The 19,460-nt window shown below is 38.7% G+C and overlaps 1 protein-coding gene across 1 annotated transcript; it reads right to left on the bottom strand.

Moving 5' to 3' along the window:
* Positions 1 to 2,940: 2,940 nt before the first annotated feature.
* Positions 2,941 to 3,945, bottom strand: or55e1 (odorant receptor, family 55, subfamily E, member 1). The gene has a single exon (XM_057351777.1). It carries the CDS (start codon positions 3,922 to 3,924, stop codon positions 2,941 to 2,943), a length of 984 nt encoding a protein of 327 aa, XP_057207760.1. The 5' UTR covers positions 3,925 to 3,945.
* Positions 3,946 to 19,460: the final 15,515 nt, after the last annotated feature.

Consider the following 19,460-nt stretch of genomic DNA (forward strand, 5'->3'; position numbering starts at 1 on the left):
TAAATGACAATATATTAAATATATATGATGATGTATACAGTATATAATGAAGTCTTTGTCTCTTTGTTTAAATTCTGTATTTATGTATTTGTATATTCCGAAATAAAAGTAGGTGTCAGTATACATTTATTTCAAAATCCACGTAAATGTTAACAATTATAAAAGTGTGGTGATTGTTTTGCATTTCTAACGGGTATTCTGGAATTATTCTTCTATTCTGAAAGTAAAGCTTAAAGACATTTAAATGTACTGATTTTATTGAGCCATACCTGTACATGTTTTCATGACAGCATCTTCTGAAATGACTAATTAAAACGTGACAATTAAAAACAGACATTTGCCATCTAAAAACCGAACAATGGCTCTTGTAAATGGGTTCCCATATAAGTCAGGAATTCTTTGCAGGATAGCTTTAGTTTATGCTCTTCTTACAGATATTTGAACACCATAATTATAATTGTGTTCAAACATTGGAACCTGTCATGTAAACTGACTTCTTTTCTAAAAAAGTAATTATGAAATTCAGGAAAAATTCCTAAAATGTTTGACTTTGACTAAATAAAAGGCAAGCAGCCAAAAAGACCCCTAAATAGTTGGGAACTCCTTCAATACTCTCTAAACAGCATCTCAGGTTGAGACCTCAAAAAGCCAAAGGAACATTTTTACAAATTGTAGAAGATGCTATAATATAACACAGTTTTGACTTTTTTAGTTCAAACATAATTCCTTAAATTATATGCATGTTATTCCATAGAGTTTACTACACAGGTCTAGGGGCGGGGCATTGCCCTTCTGGATTGTCCTTGGGCCCTTCAAAATGTCCATCTGACAATCCAAAAAATATATAAATATTGCATATTTCTCATGTATTTTATGTTATATGTCTATTTAATAATGATCTGTCAAATTAATCACCACAGAAAAATGTCAAAATTATGCATGCAATGAACTATGAGTATTACTAGAAGAATGATTGCCCAACCAGAATATGTGATTGCCCCCCTTTGGGCTGGTTATGAGTAACCTTCTTTGTGGCTACTTGATAACTTTAGGGATCACAGATGGTCCCTGAGCTCATTTAAACTGTTTTCATTTCTTAAACCAGACCTGAGTGCTGGGGATAATGTTGCCAAAGCATCGAGATAATTGGTTTGTAAATTATGAAGCTGTTTCCTCTCATCATACACAAACGCTGACAATGTATAGGAAGTCTCATGATGACTGAATATTTTCATTGTAGGCTGATCTCTTGGGTCTGCATTGACTCCATTGACCTCCATTCAATATACTGCACACTATGCTGCTAAAAACTGATAGAGCATGTGAACAGAAGAATGAATAATAATGTATACATTTTGTATCATGTTCATAGTATTAAATATGTATGCGTTTTAAACAAACTAGTGAAGAGAGCCTGATTTATATGATGTAGCATTACTTGTCAGATCCTTTTGACACACATAAGTGTGTGATAAAGCAAGATTGTTTCTTACTGTATACTTAAAAATACAATAGGTTGTTTTAACTCATTGTTGGGTAAAATATGTGACTCTGTCTGTGAAGCCCAAAGTCTCATAATCTAATTCAAGATTAGGAGCATCAAAGCAGTCTTAAAGTAGACTAAAAACAATGAAAAAAGGGAATGTGGTTATTGCTGTAAATGATCGATTAAATGATAAATCTACAGATACAGCCACAGAAAAAAATAAGAGACCGTTTCAAATTTTCATTTCAAATAAGCATTTCTAGATTTCAACAAAATCAAACCTGAGGAGTGACATGAAGTCATCCAACAGCATTGTGAAAGAATGACAGCATGACAAGACACATAAAAACTGTGAGAAAAATCAAGGTTATGACATAAAAAAATATTTTGAACTTTTTTTGAAATGTAGAAATATTACAGTTTTTTAAAGTGAATATGAACTTGTTTTCCCTACCGTATTTGAGTTCTAAAAAATACAGAGCATCTTTTCTGTTATTTTGACCTGTTTTACAGCTTTCATTTTCTGCAAATAAATGCAAATAGAAACAATATTTATATTTGAAATTTGGGAGAAATATTGTTAGTAGTTCACAGAATGAAACACCTAATAGTAAATTCAGAAAAACTGAAAGGGTGCTTTGAAATGGTCTCTTAATTTATTTTCCGCGGCTGTATCTACTTACATTTTCATGGTTAAATATAATAAATACTATTTATTATATAACACTATTTTGTATTATTGTGCACAAAATACTTTTAGCTGGCTTTTTAAACATAAATTAAAACGTTCTTTACTTTGTGCAAGATGAAAATGACTTGAACTGGGTTTTCACAAACTGGGTCACATCCCAGATAGCAAAAATAATTGATTATTTAATGTTGAATGAATGTGGGGAATTCATTAATTTAATCATTTTGATTTCTGAGATATGGACAAACCATTTGGTGGGTTATACACTAACTACGCTGAGTTTCAACCCATTGTTGGGCAACACACCAGCATAGGTTATTTTCTAACTCAACAACACTCCATTTTAAACAACCCAGTAATCCAGCTTCCTCACCCCGATTTACGATTGAACCGACGAACCATCAAACCGCGGTGTACTTGGATTTTTTTTACTAACCACACTGCTCCAATGATTCCTTTGAGTTTACTCAGAGATTTCTTTAAAAAATCATTTTATTACAATGTATATGCGTCAGGTTACAAATTTCAGGATATCCCACAAAAAGACATGCGCAGAAAAATCAACAGATTGATTAGAAAAATCCACAGATTGATTAACAATGTTTAGTCTAGTGTTAAGATACAAAGCACACGCAAATTTACTAAATCAGACTGCAATTCAACTGAGCGCACAAAACAGACTAATTTATTTGATTGAATATGACTATTTCAGACAAACATTCGAACATGACAACATTTCTGTTTCAATCGTCTAAAACGTCAGTCAAATCTTTATAGATGAAACTTTTACTATGGAAACTCTATTCATATTTATTTTGAACATTTTCAATAAAGCATTCCTTATTTCTTTCGTCCGCACACCGTAAATGATCGGATTGACACTGGCAGGGAACACTATATACATAACACCCAGAAACGTATTCACATCTATTGGAATTGGAATGTGAAGGTTTCGTGACAGAAAAGTAATGCTTCCCACGAAATAAAAACACATCATAACCATTAAGTGTGTCGCACAGGTATGAAAGGCTTTCCAGCGATCCTCTCCTGCCGCGGCCCCCAATACGACATACAAGATTTTTACATAGGAGAAGAAAATAACAGATATGTCAATTCCCACGAAACAGATGATCACCGCCAGTCCCATGGCATTATTTTTGGCTATTGAATCGCAGGCCAAGCTAACAAGAGCCATGTGGTCACAATAACAATGATGGATGACATTTGAACCACAAAAAGACAACGGTGCAGCCAAAGCGACTAGCGCCAACATTATAGTGCCGCTTCTGATCAATGTGAACAAAAGCAGTTTCAGAAACATGGACGAGTTCATGATTTCAGTGTAGTGTAGTGGCTTGCAAATGGCGGCGAAGCGATCGAAAGCCATGGCCAAGAGTATGGTGGACTCTACGGAGGAGAAGAAATGAGTGATAAACATTTGCGTCAAACATCCAGCTAAAGATATCTCATTCAGGTCGAAGAGGAAGGTGAGGAGCATTGCTGGAACGATGGCAGTGGGTACAATGATGTCGACAACTGCCAAAGCAGACACTAGTATGTACATTGGACTGTGAAGACTTTCTGTATTTCTGATGACGAAAAGCAGCAAGGAATTTCCCACCACAACCAAAATGTAACCGAGGAAAAATGGCAGGAAAAGTAGACGTCTGTATTTGTAGGTTTCTGGAAATCCCATAAATAAGAACTTTGTATGCGAGATGTTTGCTCCTTGGAGTTCCTCAAACATGGCACTTTAAATGTGGTTGCTGCAACCTATTTCATGGGTACAAAATAATAAATAAATATTTATCGGTTGATGGAGTTTCATAAACATTATATTTGTGATATATTAATTAACCAATGCTGCATTTGAAATTAAACAGATATTTACCATAAATTATTCCAAGTTACAGCAAATGCATCACCATCCAAAGACAATGTTCTTGTTGGTAGTCTCACTTTCAATGGTTTTTATTACATATACGTTTTGAAATTCAGAATTAAAAGAAAATCTCTGCTGAGAAAATAAACGAGAATATCATTTTGAATGAAAACTTGAAAAGACAATATATCCATCTACGTTTTCAAAACAAAAACACATCAAATTTCGTATCATGCATGTTGGGTCAGATTTTCTTCCGTTTGTGTGGTGACATACCTTCTTGTTTTTCTTGGTTTCTCTGTTGTTTGGTCATTCGTCTGTAGAGCATGGGCCCCCATTAACAACTGAAGCCAATTGAACAGGAGCATATATACACTGAGTTTGACCTCTGCTCCCTAAGGGACAAGTGAACAAATATACAACTACCAACCTCGTATACATTCATTGTAATGACATCACTGCACCATGTAAACAGGTTCATGGTAGATGAAAAGGGTTTTCTGAGAACGAAGCAATTACTTGATGGCTTTTCTCTGTTTTAATTAGTCAACTGTGGGTTGTCATGTATTTCTAATGGCTATAGTTACTTTAGACTACAGCAAAATTAGCCAAAGCAAGAGAATATCTATTCTGCTGCAGCGCCTAGAAAATATGATTTCATGGTTACTTTCATTGTCAAATTTTTGCAACACCTTCACTAACCTGCTTGTCTTGCGTTCATTATTTTATAGGATTCTACATCTGTTATGCAAAGTGTGTTATACATCTGTTATACAATAAATGGCAAAACAGGCCTGCAACTGGAACACAATAAAAATGCAACAAAATTAAAGATATTAAAGGGATAGTTCACCCCAAAATTAAAATCATTTAAATCTCTTGTAATCTCAAACCTTTATGAACTTCTTTCTTCCGCAGAACACAAAAGAAGATATTTTGAAGGAAGTTGGTAACCGAACAGCACTGGACCCCATTCACTTCTGTTGTATGGACACAAAACCAATGCAAGTGAATGGGGGCCAGTTAACAACATTTTTCAAAATATCTTTTGTGTTCTGCGTAAGAAAGAAAGGCATACAGGTTTGAAATGACAAGCCTGTTGATTATTTTTGGGTGAATTATCACTTTAAAGAAATGAAAAATATTTTCTACTCATTAGACCGATACCATCACTGCAGAGACACTCCCTCATATTGCTCATATTAAAAATATTTATGTTCATGCATAGATTTCACAGATATAATAATGTCACATACGTGTAGATGTAGGTTTAATATTTTATTTGTGTAGCGCATTTCGCAATGTTACTGAAGTGAAACAGTGTCACGAACAGATGGTGAGACAAGGAGAGAGGACCCAAGTGCAGACAGTAAGGGGTTAACAGGATATTTATTCACAAAAGTACAAAACAAAGACCCACGTGGGGATAACACGACATGACAAGACAGGACTGAGACTAACTACACTGACCAGACTGGAGATAGAAATGAACAAGGACTACAATAAACTAAACTAGACTAGACTAGACTAGACACAGACAGGAACTCAACAGACAAATGACACATACACGCACGATGAACCAGCACAGGACAGAGAACAAAGGGGCATTAAATAAGGGATCAAATCAAGAGGGGACAGGTGTGGGGCATGAACTAATAAGGAGCACTATCGAAGAAACAAGAGGGCAGGAACAATGATGAGACCGGAGAGAGTATGGCAAGCCAAAAGGGCCAAAACGCCTCTCTCCACATGAAACAAGAGGTTCTGCCATGGCTCTGCCACAAGATCAAGAAAAGTGCAGTGGGACGAACAGCGAGGTTTTACCTATTAATTAGTTGCCATGCCTGCATGGTTCGTCCAATCATATGCCTCCCGGGAACGTATAATAGGGGAATGTTCGGGCATTCTTGTGTGCCTGCGTATCGCTGAGTGTATTGTTCGAGGGCCGTCCCTTCCGGGCATAAAGCCCTGCTTCCGTACAGGTTGGTTGTTAGTGGAGAGCTAACCTTAATGTTTGTTCGTATCTAAGATGTGATTTTTATGACCGTATGATCCTTTGGTTATTGGAACAGTAGCTGTTTTGCGGATGTGCAACTGATCACAATTATCGACGTATTAACGGGGCCAGTACAACGCACTTCTGATCGATGTGGGTTCGACCCGTCGCCATCCATTAGCTGTGTATGAGACGCGACCGTGACGCAAATCAGGTATGTGTTAGCCGTACTGTCTGTATTGTTTGCTAGCATTGGCTTTGTCCTCACGTTCTCCTCCTTCAGTCCCGTGCTATGGTGTGGTGAGGTCGTTATCCGTGTCACCACTTTTGTTGATGTAGCGGCTACGGTGCTAATGAGATGAGGATGTATTTAGCACGGATTCAAGACGACTCTCTGTTTATAACCGTAGTGTGACCCTCTGTGTTTTTAACTGTAGTGTGACTCTTTTGTGTTTTTAGGAGCAGTTGTAGGTGTAATTACAACCTGTGGGGAAACACTTTCCGACGCTGCTGCTGCTTGTTTTGTTTTTGTTTTGTTTGTTTTTGTGTTTTGCTTGCTTTCGCTCGCTAACTCCTGAGTGACACCTTGTGGTGTTCTGTTTGTTTTTATTATTGAGTAAATTGCTTCTGAGTCTGGCCCACTTGGCACCAGAAAACCATTTATTTGGTGCCATAGTGTGTGACCTGTTGAGTTTTGTTTCTTATTTTCTTTATTTGTTTTGTGACATGTGCCTGATTCAGCTTCACGTGGAAACTATATAGAGGGCTATAGACCATTTTCTTGCCCTTCTGAGAAGCTGTGGATTGCTCCAATTGTTGCAATCTAGTGGACGGTTTCATTTTTTTGTTATTTAAGTTGTTTATTTCTAATTTATAGCTTTCTATTTTTTTCCTTTTTTCCTTTGTTATATAGTATATTTGAGTTATATAGTATTTTTTCTGTTAATTATTGCTCATGAAGAAGTGTTTATTGGTTGTTTCTTTTGTGTTTCATGGGCCCAGGGCAGGCAGTTAGCCTCATGTGGTGGTGGGCCTTATATCACAGAGTGCTGTGGATTGTTGTCTATCTTACTGTGTGTCGCGTGTGTGTGGCGTGACTGGTACACTTGGTGATGTTATATCGTGATTTAGAGGTTGAAGCTCTGCCGCTAACATACCTGTCCCTAGTAACCCTTGCCTCCTTCGATTTGTGTGTGTGTGAGAGTGTGTGAATACGAGGGTGCACCAAGTGCCCAGTTGTCCCTGCTTTGAGGTGGTGTCTCAAAGGGACTTTTATTGATTATTTATATAATAAAGTTTTGTATTTTTTTGATACCTGCGTCTTGTGCCCCTCTTTATACTAATGAACCTGTGTGGTCACCTTTGTGGGTAACTTCCTTTTCGCTGATATCAGGGTGGCGTAGTCTGCTATAATATTTTCTTAAAACCTCCTCCCCATACCGCCCCGCTACAAAAGCAAGACAAGATGGGGCAGAACCATGACAAACAGGACATTACCTTTGAATTTTACATATCAAACTGTGAACTGGAATTCTAAATTACACATAGATGTGGGTAAATGTATTTGTATTTAATAAAAATGTACATACAGCATACATTTAAAAACATTACAAAACTGTTTTCTAATATTGTACCAATACTGTGAAACACATATTTCTTCATTCTCTAGATTGTGTATAAGTGAAAAACTTAGTTTGCACATTTACAGTACATCATTATTTTTATGTGTTGATTTTTCAAACAAATGGATATGTATATATGTATATTTTTTAGGATGATGCACTAGTGTCACCTGTAGTGGTTGATGTGCAACTATGCCATCAAAACTCAATAGTTTTTTTGAATAGCTGCTCACTGTAGTGACCTCTGTGTGTGAATATGTGACCTCTTTATGGGTTTTGATGTGTGCGTTCATTTACAGTATGTATATGGGTATATACAGCATGTTTTACATGTGATTATATGTTTATTTAAATGGTACACTCTTAAAAACAAAGGTGCTTCAAAAGGTTCTTCGATGCCATAGAAGAACCTTTTGGTTCCATAAAGAACCTTTAACATCTGAACCTTTGACTGAATGGTTCTTTGTGGAACCAAAAATGGCATCGCTGTGAAGAACCTTTTAAGCACCTTTATTTTTAAGAGTGTACACGTATGTTTCTTTAAATGTGTTGATTTAAACATTTACATTTAGTCATTTAGCAGACGCTTTTATCCGAAGCGACTTACAAAGTAGGGATAAACCTAAGAAGCAATATGTGCAACAAAAGAACAACAATGTACAGGTGCAGTAAAACTGGTCTCAGTTAGCCTACCACAGTATATGAGGCTAAGAATATATATATTTTTTTACGGATAGCAAAAAGTAGAAAAGAAGTAGACTGTATGGGTCAGATGCTGACGGAAGAGATGTGTTTTTAGACGATTCTTAAAGACAGCTACAGAATCCGCTGATCTTGTACATGCTCATGAGTTCAGAAAAGGTTCATGTTATTTAGTGTCTAACAGCCTGTTTTATGCCCTCTCCTGGTAGCGATCTGCACTGCAAGAGAGAATCCCTTTTTTTACTGATCATTGATGAATATTTTTGCTGCTTCTTTTAATTCTTTTAATAGTATTAGGCAAATCTATAGTTTAATCTTTTTCAAATCGCCATTAAAGTTTTTTTTTTTTTTAAAGTTCTGCACTTTAAAATCCATTCACATTGCATATTCAAACAATTTTCTGTACGTCTAACTTAGTCTAAATGCTTTTACTTTCACTGTATAAATGGACACTACACCAGTTGATAATTGTGTGAACTGTTTTTTTTAACAAAGACCATAAATGGAGTACAAGCATCCTAGGCCTTATCAGGTAGTCAGGAGAGAGGTTGTGAAACTGATCCCTGCACTTAAGCTGTTGTGTGTTCATCCACTCAAAATAAAGTAAGAACTAGTGGAGTAATATGAGTAACACATGAGTAATAATGCCAGTCATAAAGGTGCACTTACTGGAACTCAGGCATACAATTCATACAGTTTAGCAACAACACAAACATTTGTTTGCAAGTTTTTTCCTGTTTTAGATTTTCAACTCATATTTTCAATGCATTATTCCAATGATAATTGTTTCACAAAATGACAGTTTTCCGATAAATACATATAAATTCATATATCAATTAATATAAAGTTATCATATGGCTTCAGTTCACACTGAATACTCTTCTTTTGTCAATTTATGCAACAAATACCTGTGAACGTATCTTTACTCGTTCTTGTATTCCATATGGATTTATAAAACCATTTCCATTCGCAATGGAATACCCTGAATGTCAATGCATGTAACCATAAATCTGGTGGGACATACATTTTTCTCATAATGTACTCTACATTATTGACTTGTCTAATTTACAAAACACAGCTGTCCTTCTGAAACCTCGTATCTCCATATTTTGATTCCATAAATTGTTATTATTGGTCACCCTTTATGTTTGTCACTGGGTTTAGCAAAATCTAACCAATAAAACAGTATTAAAAAGTGCTTGTCAACTTATTAACAGTGTTTCTTCCATTTCCTGAAAAACAGCAAGTTTGGACATGCAAGGTTTCAGAAGGACAGTAATGAAATAATGTAATTGATTATTATTTAAAATAAAATGGACAGGCTGAATTGTACTGCTAGAGCAAAATATAGAGAAGCTTTTTTTCACTGAGCAGTCATAAAGATTTTTGCTTTCATTCTTTTATTATTATTAGATGATGATAATAATCAGGTGTAATAACGCCAATCATAATGAGGCTAGAACTCAGGCACACAATAAAATTTTACAACAACATACAAAAAAAGTTTTTTTTTCTGTTTTAGATTTTAAACTTTTTTATTAGGGTCAGTGCTATGACATGCATATTTTTGTGTATGGGGGCATTATTTCTTTTTAAAACAACTTGATACATTTCTGACGTGTCACTTTATTCTATAAAACATATTTAGTTTAAATATATATTCATAATTGTTTTAATAATAAATATTTATTTATGTTTTCTTTTCTCAGACTTGTAAAATGACAGGTTGTTGTCTGAACAAATGAACTGATTAAGACAAGTATTGAAAATGGTGATATTATTTCATATTCCAAAAAATATTTTATACCTTTCTTATAAAGAAATTTCACAAATATCAATAGTTTTTACGATGTTGAGACAACTGAAAAAATATTGTCCAATGAATGTTCTTAACCATGGATAACAATATTAACAGTAAACATGATTAACAGGAACTTGTGTTGGATTCTGATTGGTTGGATTACGTCACCTGTTGGATTACGTCACTTCCTGTTTGCTGAGAGCGCTTGGTTTGAGCCGGAACCCTTTCAAACATATTCTAAATACATCGTTTATTCTTGTTAAATCTTAAGACTTGTGTTTTAAATTGTTATTCACCGAGGGTAAAAGTTATCCTTAAGTATATCAGAGTTACAAACGATCTGCTATTGGCGTCTGACCGAGGTTGTATCTCGTTATTGGTGCTGCTAGACCTTAGTGCTGCATTCGATACCATTGACCACTGCACACTCCTACATAGACTCGAAAATTATGTCGGCATTAAGGGAATAGCTTTGAAATGGTTTAAATCTTATTTATCCGACCGTTTTCAATTTGTAGCAATAAAAAATGAGGTGTCAAGCAAATCGCAAGTCCAGTACGGTGTACCACAGGGCTCAGTCTTAGGGCCTCTGCTCTTCGCATTATACATGCTACCTCTAGGAGATATAATAAAGCGACACGGAGTTAGCTTTCACTGTTATGCTGATGATACTCAACTTTATATTTCCTCGAAGCCTCATGAAACACAGCAGTTCCATCGAATAATGGAATGCATAGTCGATATAAAAAACTGGATGAGTAACAACTTTTTATTACTGAACTCGGACAAAACGGAAGTGTTACTTATTGGACCGAAAACTGCTATAAGTAACAACCAAGAATACTGTTTAACTATTGACGGATGTTCCATAAAACCCTCGTCGTCAGCAAAGAATCTTGGCGTTCTATTCGATAGTAATCTGTCATTTGAGAGCCACGTCGCCAACACCTGTAAAATTGCGTTTTTCCATCTTAAGAATATATCTAAACTACGTCATATGCTGTCAATGTCAGATGCAGAGAAGTTAATTCATGCATTCATGACATCAAGACTAGATACTGTAATGCACTGTTAGGTGGTTGCCCTGCAGGCTTATTACAAAAACTCCAATTGGTCCAAAACGCGGCAGCTCGAGTTCTTACACGTACAAAAAAGTATGAACATATTAGCCCGGTTCTGTCAACCTTGCACTGGTTACCTATAAAGCATCGCGTTAACTTTAAAATCTTGCTTATTACCTATAAAGCCTTACATGGTTTAGCTCCTCAGTACTTGAATGAACTCCTTTTGTATTACAGTCCTTCACGTGCATTACGCTCTCAGGCGTCCTGTCAGTTGGTAATACCTAGAATTTCAAAATCAAGTGCAGGTGGTAGATCCTTTTCCTATCTAGCGCCTAAACTTTGGAATAGTCTTCCCTGCACTGTCCGGGAGGCAGACACACTCTGTCAGTTTAAATCTAGACTAAAGACGCATCTTTTTAATCTTGCATACACTACTCTTCCATAATATAAATCTTTAGAGGGTTTAGGCTGCATTAGTTAGATCAACCGGAACCAAAAACACAACTGATGTACTTGTTGCATCAAAGAGTACAGAACAGTACTCTACTCTCAGCCAGTCTTGTCTCATTGTTCCAAGGTTACCACAGCGAGCAGGATGCAGTTCATGGCCTGACCTGATGGTAGAGCGGAGAATGGGAAGTGGGGACCTGACAAGAGCTGAGATGATAGAGCTGGATAAAGAAGGACGCGGTCTCTTGACATGTCTTCACCACAAAATTCAAATGCTATTAGATTATTAATGATAATCTTAAACTATAATTTATTTTATTATTAAGTTTATTTATTTTATTTAGCCTTGTTGTGCAAGTTCTCTGGAGCTTGTGCAGAGGCAGCAGCTTTTGCCAGAGGGGAACTGGAATCCCCTGGTTGGGCCTGGGTTCTCCTGAGGTTTTTTTTCTCGATTAGAGTTTTGGGTTCCTCGCCACCGTTTGCATACTGTTTTTGCACTATCTGCCTGACCGGGGGGGCTGCTTTAGAATTTTAAAGTTTTACTTAATTAATATTGCATATAGGAATTTATAGTCTGTTATATTTGACCTGTGCTTCTCTCTCCTTTATCCTAAATGTGTGCTCTCACTGAGCGTGTGTGTGTGTGCGTACTTGTCTGTGTACGTACGTGTGTGTGTTGTGTGTGTGTGCGTGCGCATCCGTGTGTGTGTGTGTGTCTCTATGTCTATGTGTGTTAGTACGTGTGCATATTGTGTGTGTGGAGTGTTTTGTATGTGGGTATGTCTGTCTTCTGTGTTTTCAACCTTTTCTTGTTTTTGCAGGTACAACTTTAATTATTTTGCTTATAGTCAATATGTCTCATGTACAGCTGCTTTGTAACAATGAAAATTGTAAAAGCGCTTTATAAATAAAGTTGAGTTGAGTTGAGTATATCGCATATTAAAATCGTCCTTAAACGCACTGATAAATTATTTTTATCGGATCACTCGCTATTAGCCCTCAGGCTGTTAGTGTGATGTAAACATGATACTGTTATTACGCAATGTGTATCTTGCCCACCAGATGGCAATAGAGTGGGAAGTATGTTATGTGGAGGTGTTGGTACTAGGGAGTAAGTACTGGGGGGTTCTGGGGGAAGCCTAAACTCTCGATGTAGTCATGGCGTATTCCTGTTCACTGCTAATTACTTGATGTTAATAAAGCTGAGAAATTAGGACACTCTGTCGCTTTATTGAAACATTACATGGTGTCAGAAGTGGAGCGCTGTTAACGCTATGGCAAAGTTTCAGCCACCGGACAATTTTGACTTAAGACACCCCGCCAAATGGCCAGAATGGCGTCAAAGATTTCACCGCTACAGGATAGCCACTAAACTGGATAAAGAAGAAGCTTAAGTTCAGGTCTGTACGCTGCTTTATTCAATGAGAAAAGACGTGGAACAAGTGTATCAAACATTTACGTTCGGTGAGGGTGAGCCAGAGGATTATGATAATGATAGCTTGATGATTACTTTGTATCTAAAGTTAACGTTATCCATGAACGCGCATGATTTCACATGAGAGTACAGAGGCCAGGGGAAATGGCCGAAGAATATATTCGCAGCCTGCATGAGCTAGCTAATACATGTGACTTCGGGGCCGCAAAGGATGAAAATATTCGCGATCGGCTCGTGATTGGAATTTTGGATCGAAAGCTGTCAGAAAAGCTTCAATTAATGCCCGATTTGAGACTCAGAAACTCCATAGAGCTCGTGAGACAGTCTGAACAAGTCCGGGGACACGTTAATGAACAGGCTGCATGCGTTAGTACTCAAATCAGTGAGGCGGCTAGTGCCAGGGGAAAATCCCATTACAGTGAAAGAGGTGGACAGCACATAGGCTCAAAACGAAATCAAACAGAGCAGGCAACAGAACGGAGATGTAAAAGATGTGGAAGAAATCATGGAAGAGGGGAAACATGCCCAGCAAAAAGTGCTGAATGTCGCAAATGCAGAAAAAAGGGTCACTTTGCTGCAGTTTGTAGAACCCGAGCAGTCCATGAAGTCATCAAACCACCAGAGGGCAGCAACGTCACACACTTCCTTGGTGAGTTGATTCAAATTGATGATGTAAAAAAAGCATGGATGGTCACACTTCCAATTCAAGGCACAGACATAGACTTTAAGATCGATACAGGGGCTGACATAAGTGTCATGTCTGAGAAAACCTTCTCTGTTCTGAAGTACAAGCCACAACTCAAAAATGCAAATGTGAAACTTGAGAGCCCAGGGGGTACATTGCACTGCAGAGGACAGTTCAGAGTCATCACAGTCTACAGAGATAAGCAGTACAATTTTGAAGCGTTCGTCATGACTGGTCCCCACGTATACAATCTTCTTGGGCATGATGCAGCCAGTGCAATGGGCTTAGTGAAGAGGCTGGAAGAGCTTCAACCCATTTCCTCTCCTGAATTAGGTTTAGTAAAGATCAAACCTATCAAAATCTGCCTTAAAGAGAATGCAGTACCCTACAGTGTGCACACTGCACGACGAGTGTCCGTGCCTTTGCTCCCAAAAGTCAAAGCAGAGCTAGAGAGAATGGTTAAATGTGGTGTCATCCAAGAAATCACAGAGCCTACTGAATGGAGCTCCCCATGGTGGTCGTTCAAAAGAAGATGGGGCAAATTAGAATCTGCGTTGATCTAAAGCAACTAAATAAAACTGTTAAAAGGGAGAAATTTGTGCTGCCGACAATCGACGACATTCTTCCTAAGTTAGCACACGCTCAAGTTTTCTCACTCCTTGATGCTGCTAGCGGCTTCTGGCAGCTGCCACTGGATACGGAATGCAAAACTAACAACATTTCTCACTCCTTTTGGGAGATATTTCTTCCGCAGGCTGCCCTTCGGGATAGCCAGTGCACCTGAAATTTTCCAGCGTAAAATGTCAGAAATCCTCAAAGACCAAGAAGGGGTCGGGGTGTTCATGGATGATATTTTAGTTTATGGCAACACTCCTGAGGAACATGAGCAGCGACTGCAGAGGACTCTGACAGTCCTTGACCGGGCAGGTCTGCAGCTGAATAAGGAAAAATGTTTACTGCGACAGAATCAACTCAAGTATTTAGGACATGTCATAGACAAGGAGGGCATACGGCCTGATACAGCCAAAATTGAAGCTATTACACACTTGGAACAGCCACAGAACATCTCAGACCTGAGGAGAATGCTGGGTATGATTCACTACCTGGGCAGGTATGTTCCTCATCTCTCAAATGTCATTCGACCTCTCAACGAGCTGTTGAAACGTGATGTCATATGGTACTGGGGTCATGTGCAAGAGGAGGAAAAAGGTACGCACAGATCGAAAAAGAGTGCTTGGCAGCTGTGTGGTCCTGTGAAAAATTCTCACGGTACCTGTATGGACTGGAAAGTTTCGTCCTGCAAACTGACCATAAACCACTCACTCCATTGATCAATGCAAAAGATCTTGATTCAGTTCCCCTGAGATGTCAAAGACTGTTATTGCGAATGATGCGATACAATCCAGAGGCACAGTATGTACCGGGTAAACAACTGGTAGTCGCCGACATGCTGTCGCGGCACCCTCAGCCACCATTTCAGCAGAGGTCTCAGAATTAGTCCAAGAGGTGAAGTCTTTTGTGAATGCTGTCAGCGGTGCATGGCCACTCTCCGAAACCAAGATGGACTCTGTGAAACGGGAGACAGGGCTAGACTACGAACTACAAATGGTGAAGACGTTTGTGGCTGATGGCTGGCCTAGGTATGCGGCTAATGTCCCGCAAGCTTTGAAACCATACTACGGTGCACGTCATCACCTGTCAGTTTTCCAGGACCTTGTGCTCTATGGTGATAGGATCATGATTCCTCAAAAGATGAGATCAGACATACTTCAGAGATTGCACAGTGGTCACCAAGGCATTGTGAAATGTAGGGAGAGAGCGAAATGTAGTGTGTGGTGGCCAGGATTAAGTAAAGAAATCCAGTCACTTGTTAATAGTTGCAGAGACTGCCTGGCATCAAGACCTACCCAGAGGAAGGAGCCGCTTCTAACCACTCCCCTGCCAAAGGAAGGGAGGAAGAAGTCTTTTAGTTAAAGACTTTGCACGCGACTATGATTTTCAGAACGTTACTTCGAGCCCTCACTATGCACAATCGAACGGTGAAGCTGAAAGAGCTGTGCAAACGGCTAAAAAGATCCTGACACAGTCCGACCCATTCACAGCGCTGATGAGCTACCGAACCATACCCATTCAGGCTACGGGTGTAATTCCCTCCCAGCTTATGAAGGGTAGACAAATAAGAACCACTGTTCCCTCCTTGGAGTCGACCCTGCAGCCTGAGTGGCCAGATCTTCATCAGGTGAGAAAGTTGGATCGAAAGGCTAAAGCAAGCTATCAAAAGTATTTCAACAAGAGGAACAATGTTCAAACATTACCTGAGATTCCACCTGGTGCTTCCGTGGCAGTGAAATTGGATGATGAGAGAGGATGGATAAGATCTGGCACTGTTTTCACAAGCTGAGAAATTAGGACACTCTGTTGCTTTATTGAAACATTAAAGTTAGCATTACCAGCCTGCTTACTGCTTAACACACTGTTCTCATTATTACATCACTAATGGCTAATGTTTCAGACATGTTTGTACCTCTGAGTGCAGATGAGGAAACGTTCGCACTTCAGTTGGAACTGGAGGCTGTAGAGAAGCAGATCCAGGATTTTCTTGAGAAGCAGACACGGCTGCGAGAACGTGAAACGGCACTGGAAACATCCCGAGCTGACGCTCGCAAATCCGCGGTAAGTTTTCATCGCGATTGTAATACTCCTACCACTTCTACTCCGCGTGTTTCACTGCACAGAGCCCAGGCTTCGAGAACATGATCAGCCCAAATGAACTTCATTCCTGCTCCGGCACACCCACGGCGAAAGGCGCGAACCAGGATTGGAGCGATGACCCAACTGCCGCCACCGGTCTTCGAGATCCCGACCAGGAACCGTTTTTTCCGCCCTCTGCGAGACAGAATGCAACGCTGTGGTCATCGGAGACTCAATCGTCCAGAACGTATGCGCTTCCTCCACTAAAGGTAAGGTGCGCACTCATTGTTTTCCGGGTGCCCGTGTTCTTGATGTCTCTGTGCAGGTACCTGCGATCCTGAAGGGCAACGCTAACGTCGGAGCTGTTGTGCTGCACGCGGGGGTGAACAACGTCAGGATGCGGCAGTCGGAGATCCTAAAGAGGGACTTCAGGAGTCTGATTGAGATGGTACGCAACACATTGCCCAAGGCGCGTATCATCGTATCAGGGCAGCTTCCTACCTACCGACGAGGGAATGAAAAGTTCAGTAGACTATTTGTGCTAAATAAATGGTTGATGTCATGGTGTATTGAACAGAAGCTGCTCTGTGTTAATAATTTTGAAAAAATTATTGAAAAAACCTAGGCTCTTCCGCCCTGATGGCCTGCACCCCAGCAGCATCGGAGCGGATCTTCTGTCCGACAGCATCTCAAAGATGCTACGCACCGTTTGACTACGTCTCTCACCGGTAAGTCAAAACTTTAACCATAGTCTGTGTTCCTCCCACTCAACTGTTATAAATGTTACTGCTTCCAAATGCATAGAGACCGTATCTGTCCCCCGAATAATACTAGAAAATAATAATTTAGGCAAAACTCAGAGAAAAAAATCTGATTGTGATTAAACCTGACCAACGACCAAAACCAACTCATAAAGTTCTGCCTACTTAATATTAGATCACTAAATTCAAAAGCAGTTATTGTAAATGAAATGATCACAGACAACAGTTTTGATATACTTTGCCTTACCGAAGCCTGGCTTAAACCAAATGATTATTACGGTCTAAATGAGTGTACCCCACCAAGCTACTGTTATATGCATGAGCCACGTCTGGTTGGTCGAGGTGGTGGTGTCGCAACAATCTTTAGAGACTTTCTTACTATAACTCAGAGAACAGAGCATAAATTTAAATCATTTGAAGTGCTTGCGTTGAACATAATTGTTCCAAACGAAAGTAAAAAACCATTGCTTTCTTTTACGTTGGGTACTGTGTATAGACCCCCTGGTCCCTACACTGATTTTCTGAAAGAGTTCGCAGACTTCTTATCGGACCTATTGGTTAACGTTGATAAAGTACTAATTGTCGGAGATTTTAATGTCCACGTAGATAGTGCTAACGATGCATTAGCAGTGGCGTTTACAGAGCTACTACACTCTTTTGGAGTAACACAACACATCAATAGACCCACTCATCGATTTAATCATACACTAGACTTGATTATATCTCACAGAGCTGATCTAACCAATATAGATATTATACCTATAAGCGACGATGTCACCGATCACTATCTTATAACATGTGCACTGCAGAAATCAGCCGCTTAACTCGTTATTGACAGGGTAGAACAATTACCTCGACTACTAAAGATAGTTTCGCAAAGAGTTTGCCAGATTTGACTCCTTTAATAACCATATCAATAAATACAGAATCGCTCGATGACATGACCAGCAAATTGTGCACTATTTTTTCTAATACATTAGAAGCTGTCGCACCTATGAAGTCAAAAAAGATTAATGAGAAAAACATAGCACCATGGTACAATAGCACCACTCGCGCCCTTAAAAGAGAAACACGTAAACTGGAGCGCAAATGGAAACAAACCCAATTAGAGGTCATTAAAATGATGTGGAAAGAGAGTGCAAACTGTTATAAAAAGGCACTAAAAGCAGCAAAGGCTGAGCACCTCCGTAACCTCATAGAAACTATCTATAACTATAACTACTATAGTAACAAAAACAATCCAAGGTTTTTATTTAGTACTGTTGCTAAATTAACAAATAAACAGACATCACCTGACCTGGTTATTCCGCCGCACCTTGGTAGCAATGAATTCATGAATTTTTTTACTTGTTTTATTTGAAAACATACGAGACAAAATAGTAAAAACTCAACCTCCAAGTCTGTCCTATGAATTAGTACCAACCATCGCCCCAAAAGAAAGGCTACATTGTTTTTCACCTATAAAGCAGGAAGATTTAATTAAACTTATTGCAACATCTAAACCTACAACTTGCTTATTAGACCCCATACCAACTAAATTATTAAAAGAGTTATTACCCGTTGCAATTGAGCCCATTTATAACATTATCAACTCGTCAATTAATCTAGGCCATGTCCCAGGACCCTTTAAGCTGGCCGTTATTAAGCCTCTTATCAAGAAACCAAACTTAGACCCAAATGAACTAGGAAAATATAGACCGATTTCAAATCTCCCTTACCTGTCTAAAATACTCGAAAAAGTAGTGTCCACTCAGTTATGCTCTTTCTTACAAAATAATGACATACACGAAAAATTACAGTCAGGCTTTAGACCGCATCATAGTACTGAAACTGCGCTCATTAAAATTACAAACGACCTGCTTATAGCATCAGATAAAGGTAACATCTCACTCCTAGTCCTGCTAGACCTTAGTGCTGCGTTCGATACTGTAGACCATAAAATACTTCTAGATAGCTTACACAATTATACCGGTATTCAGGGACAGGAACTACAATGGTTCAGATCTTACTTATCAGACAGACATCAATTTGTCCATTTAAATGGGGAATCATCAAATCTAACGCAAGTAAATTATGGATTACCTCAGGGATCCGTTTTAGGACCCTTGCAATTCTCCATATACATGCCCCTTGGAAACATTATTAGAAAACATGGAATTAGCTTCCACTGTTATGCAGGTGATACTCAGCTATA

The sequence above is a fragment of the Triplophysa rosa genome, linkage group LG14 (genome assembly GCF_024868665.1).
Source record: "Triplophysa rosa linkage group LG14, Trosa_1v2, whole genome shotgun sequence".
NCBI classification, from domain to species: Eukaryota; Metazoa; Chordata; class Actinopteri; order Cypriniformes; family Nemacheilidae; genus Triplophysa; species Triplophysa rosa.

Coding starts and splice junctions, on each gene's coding strand:
- or55e1 (XM_057351777.1), bottom strand. CDS start 3,924: ATGTTTGAGGAACTCCAAGGAGCAAACATCTCGCATACAAAGTTCTTA.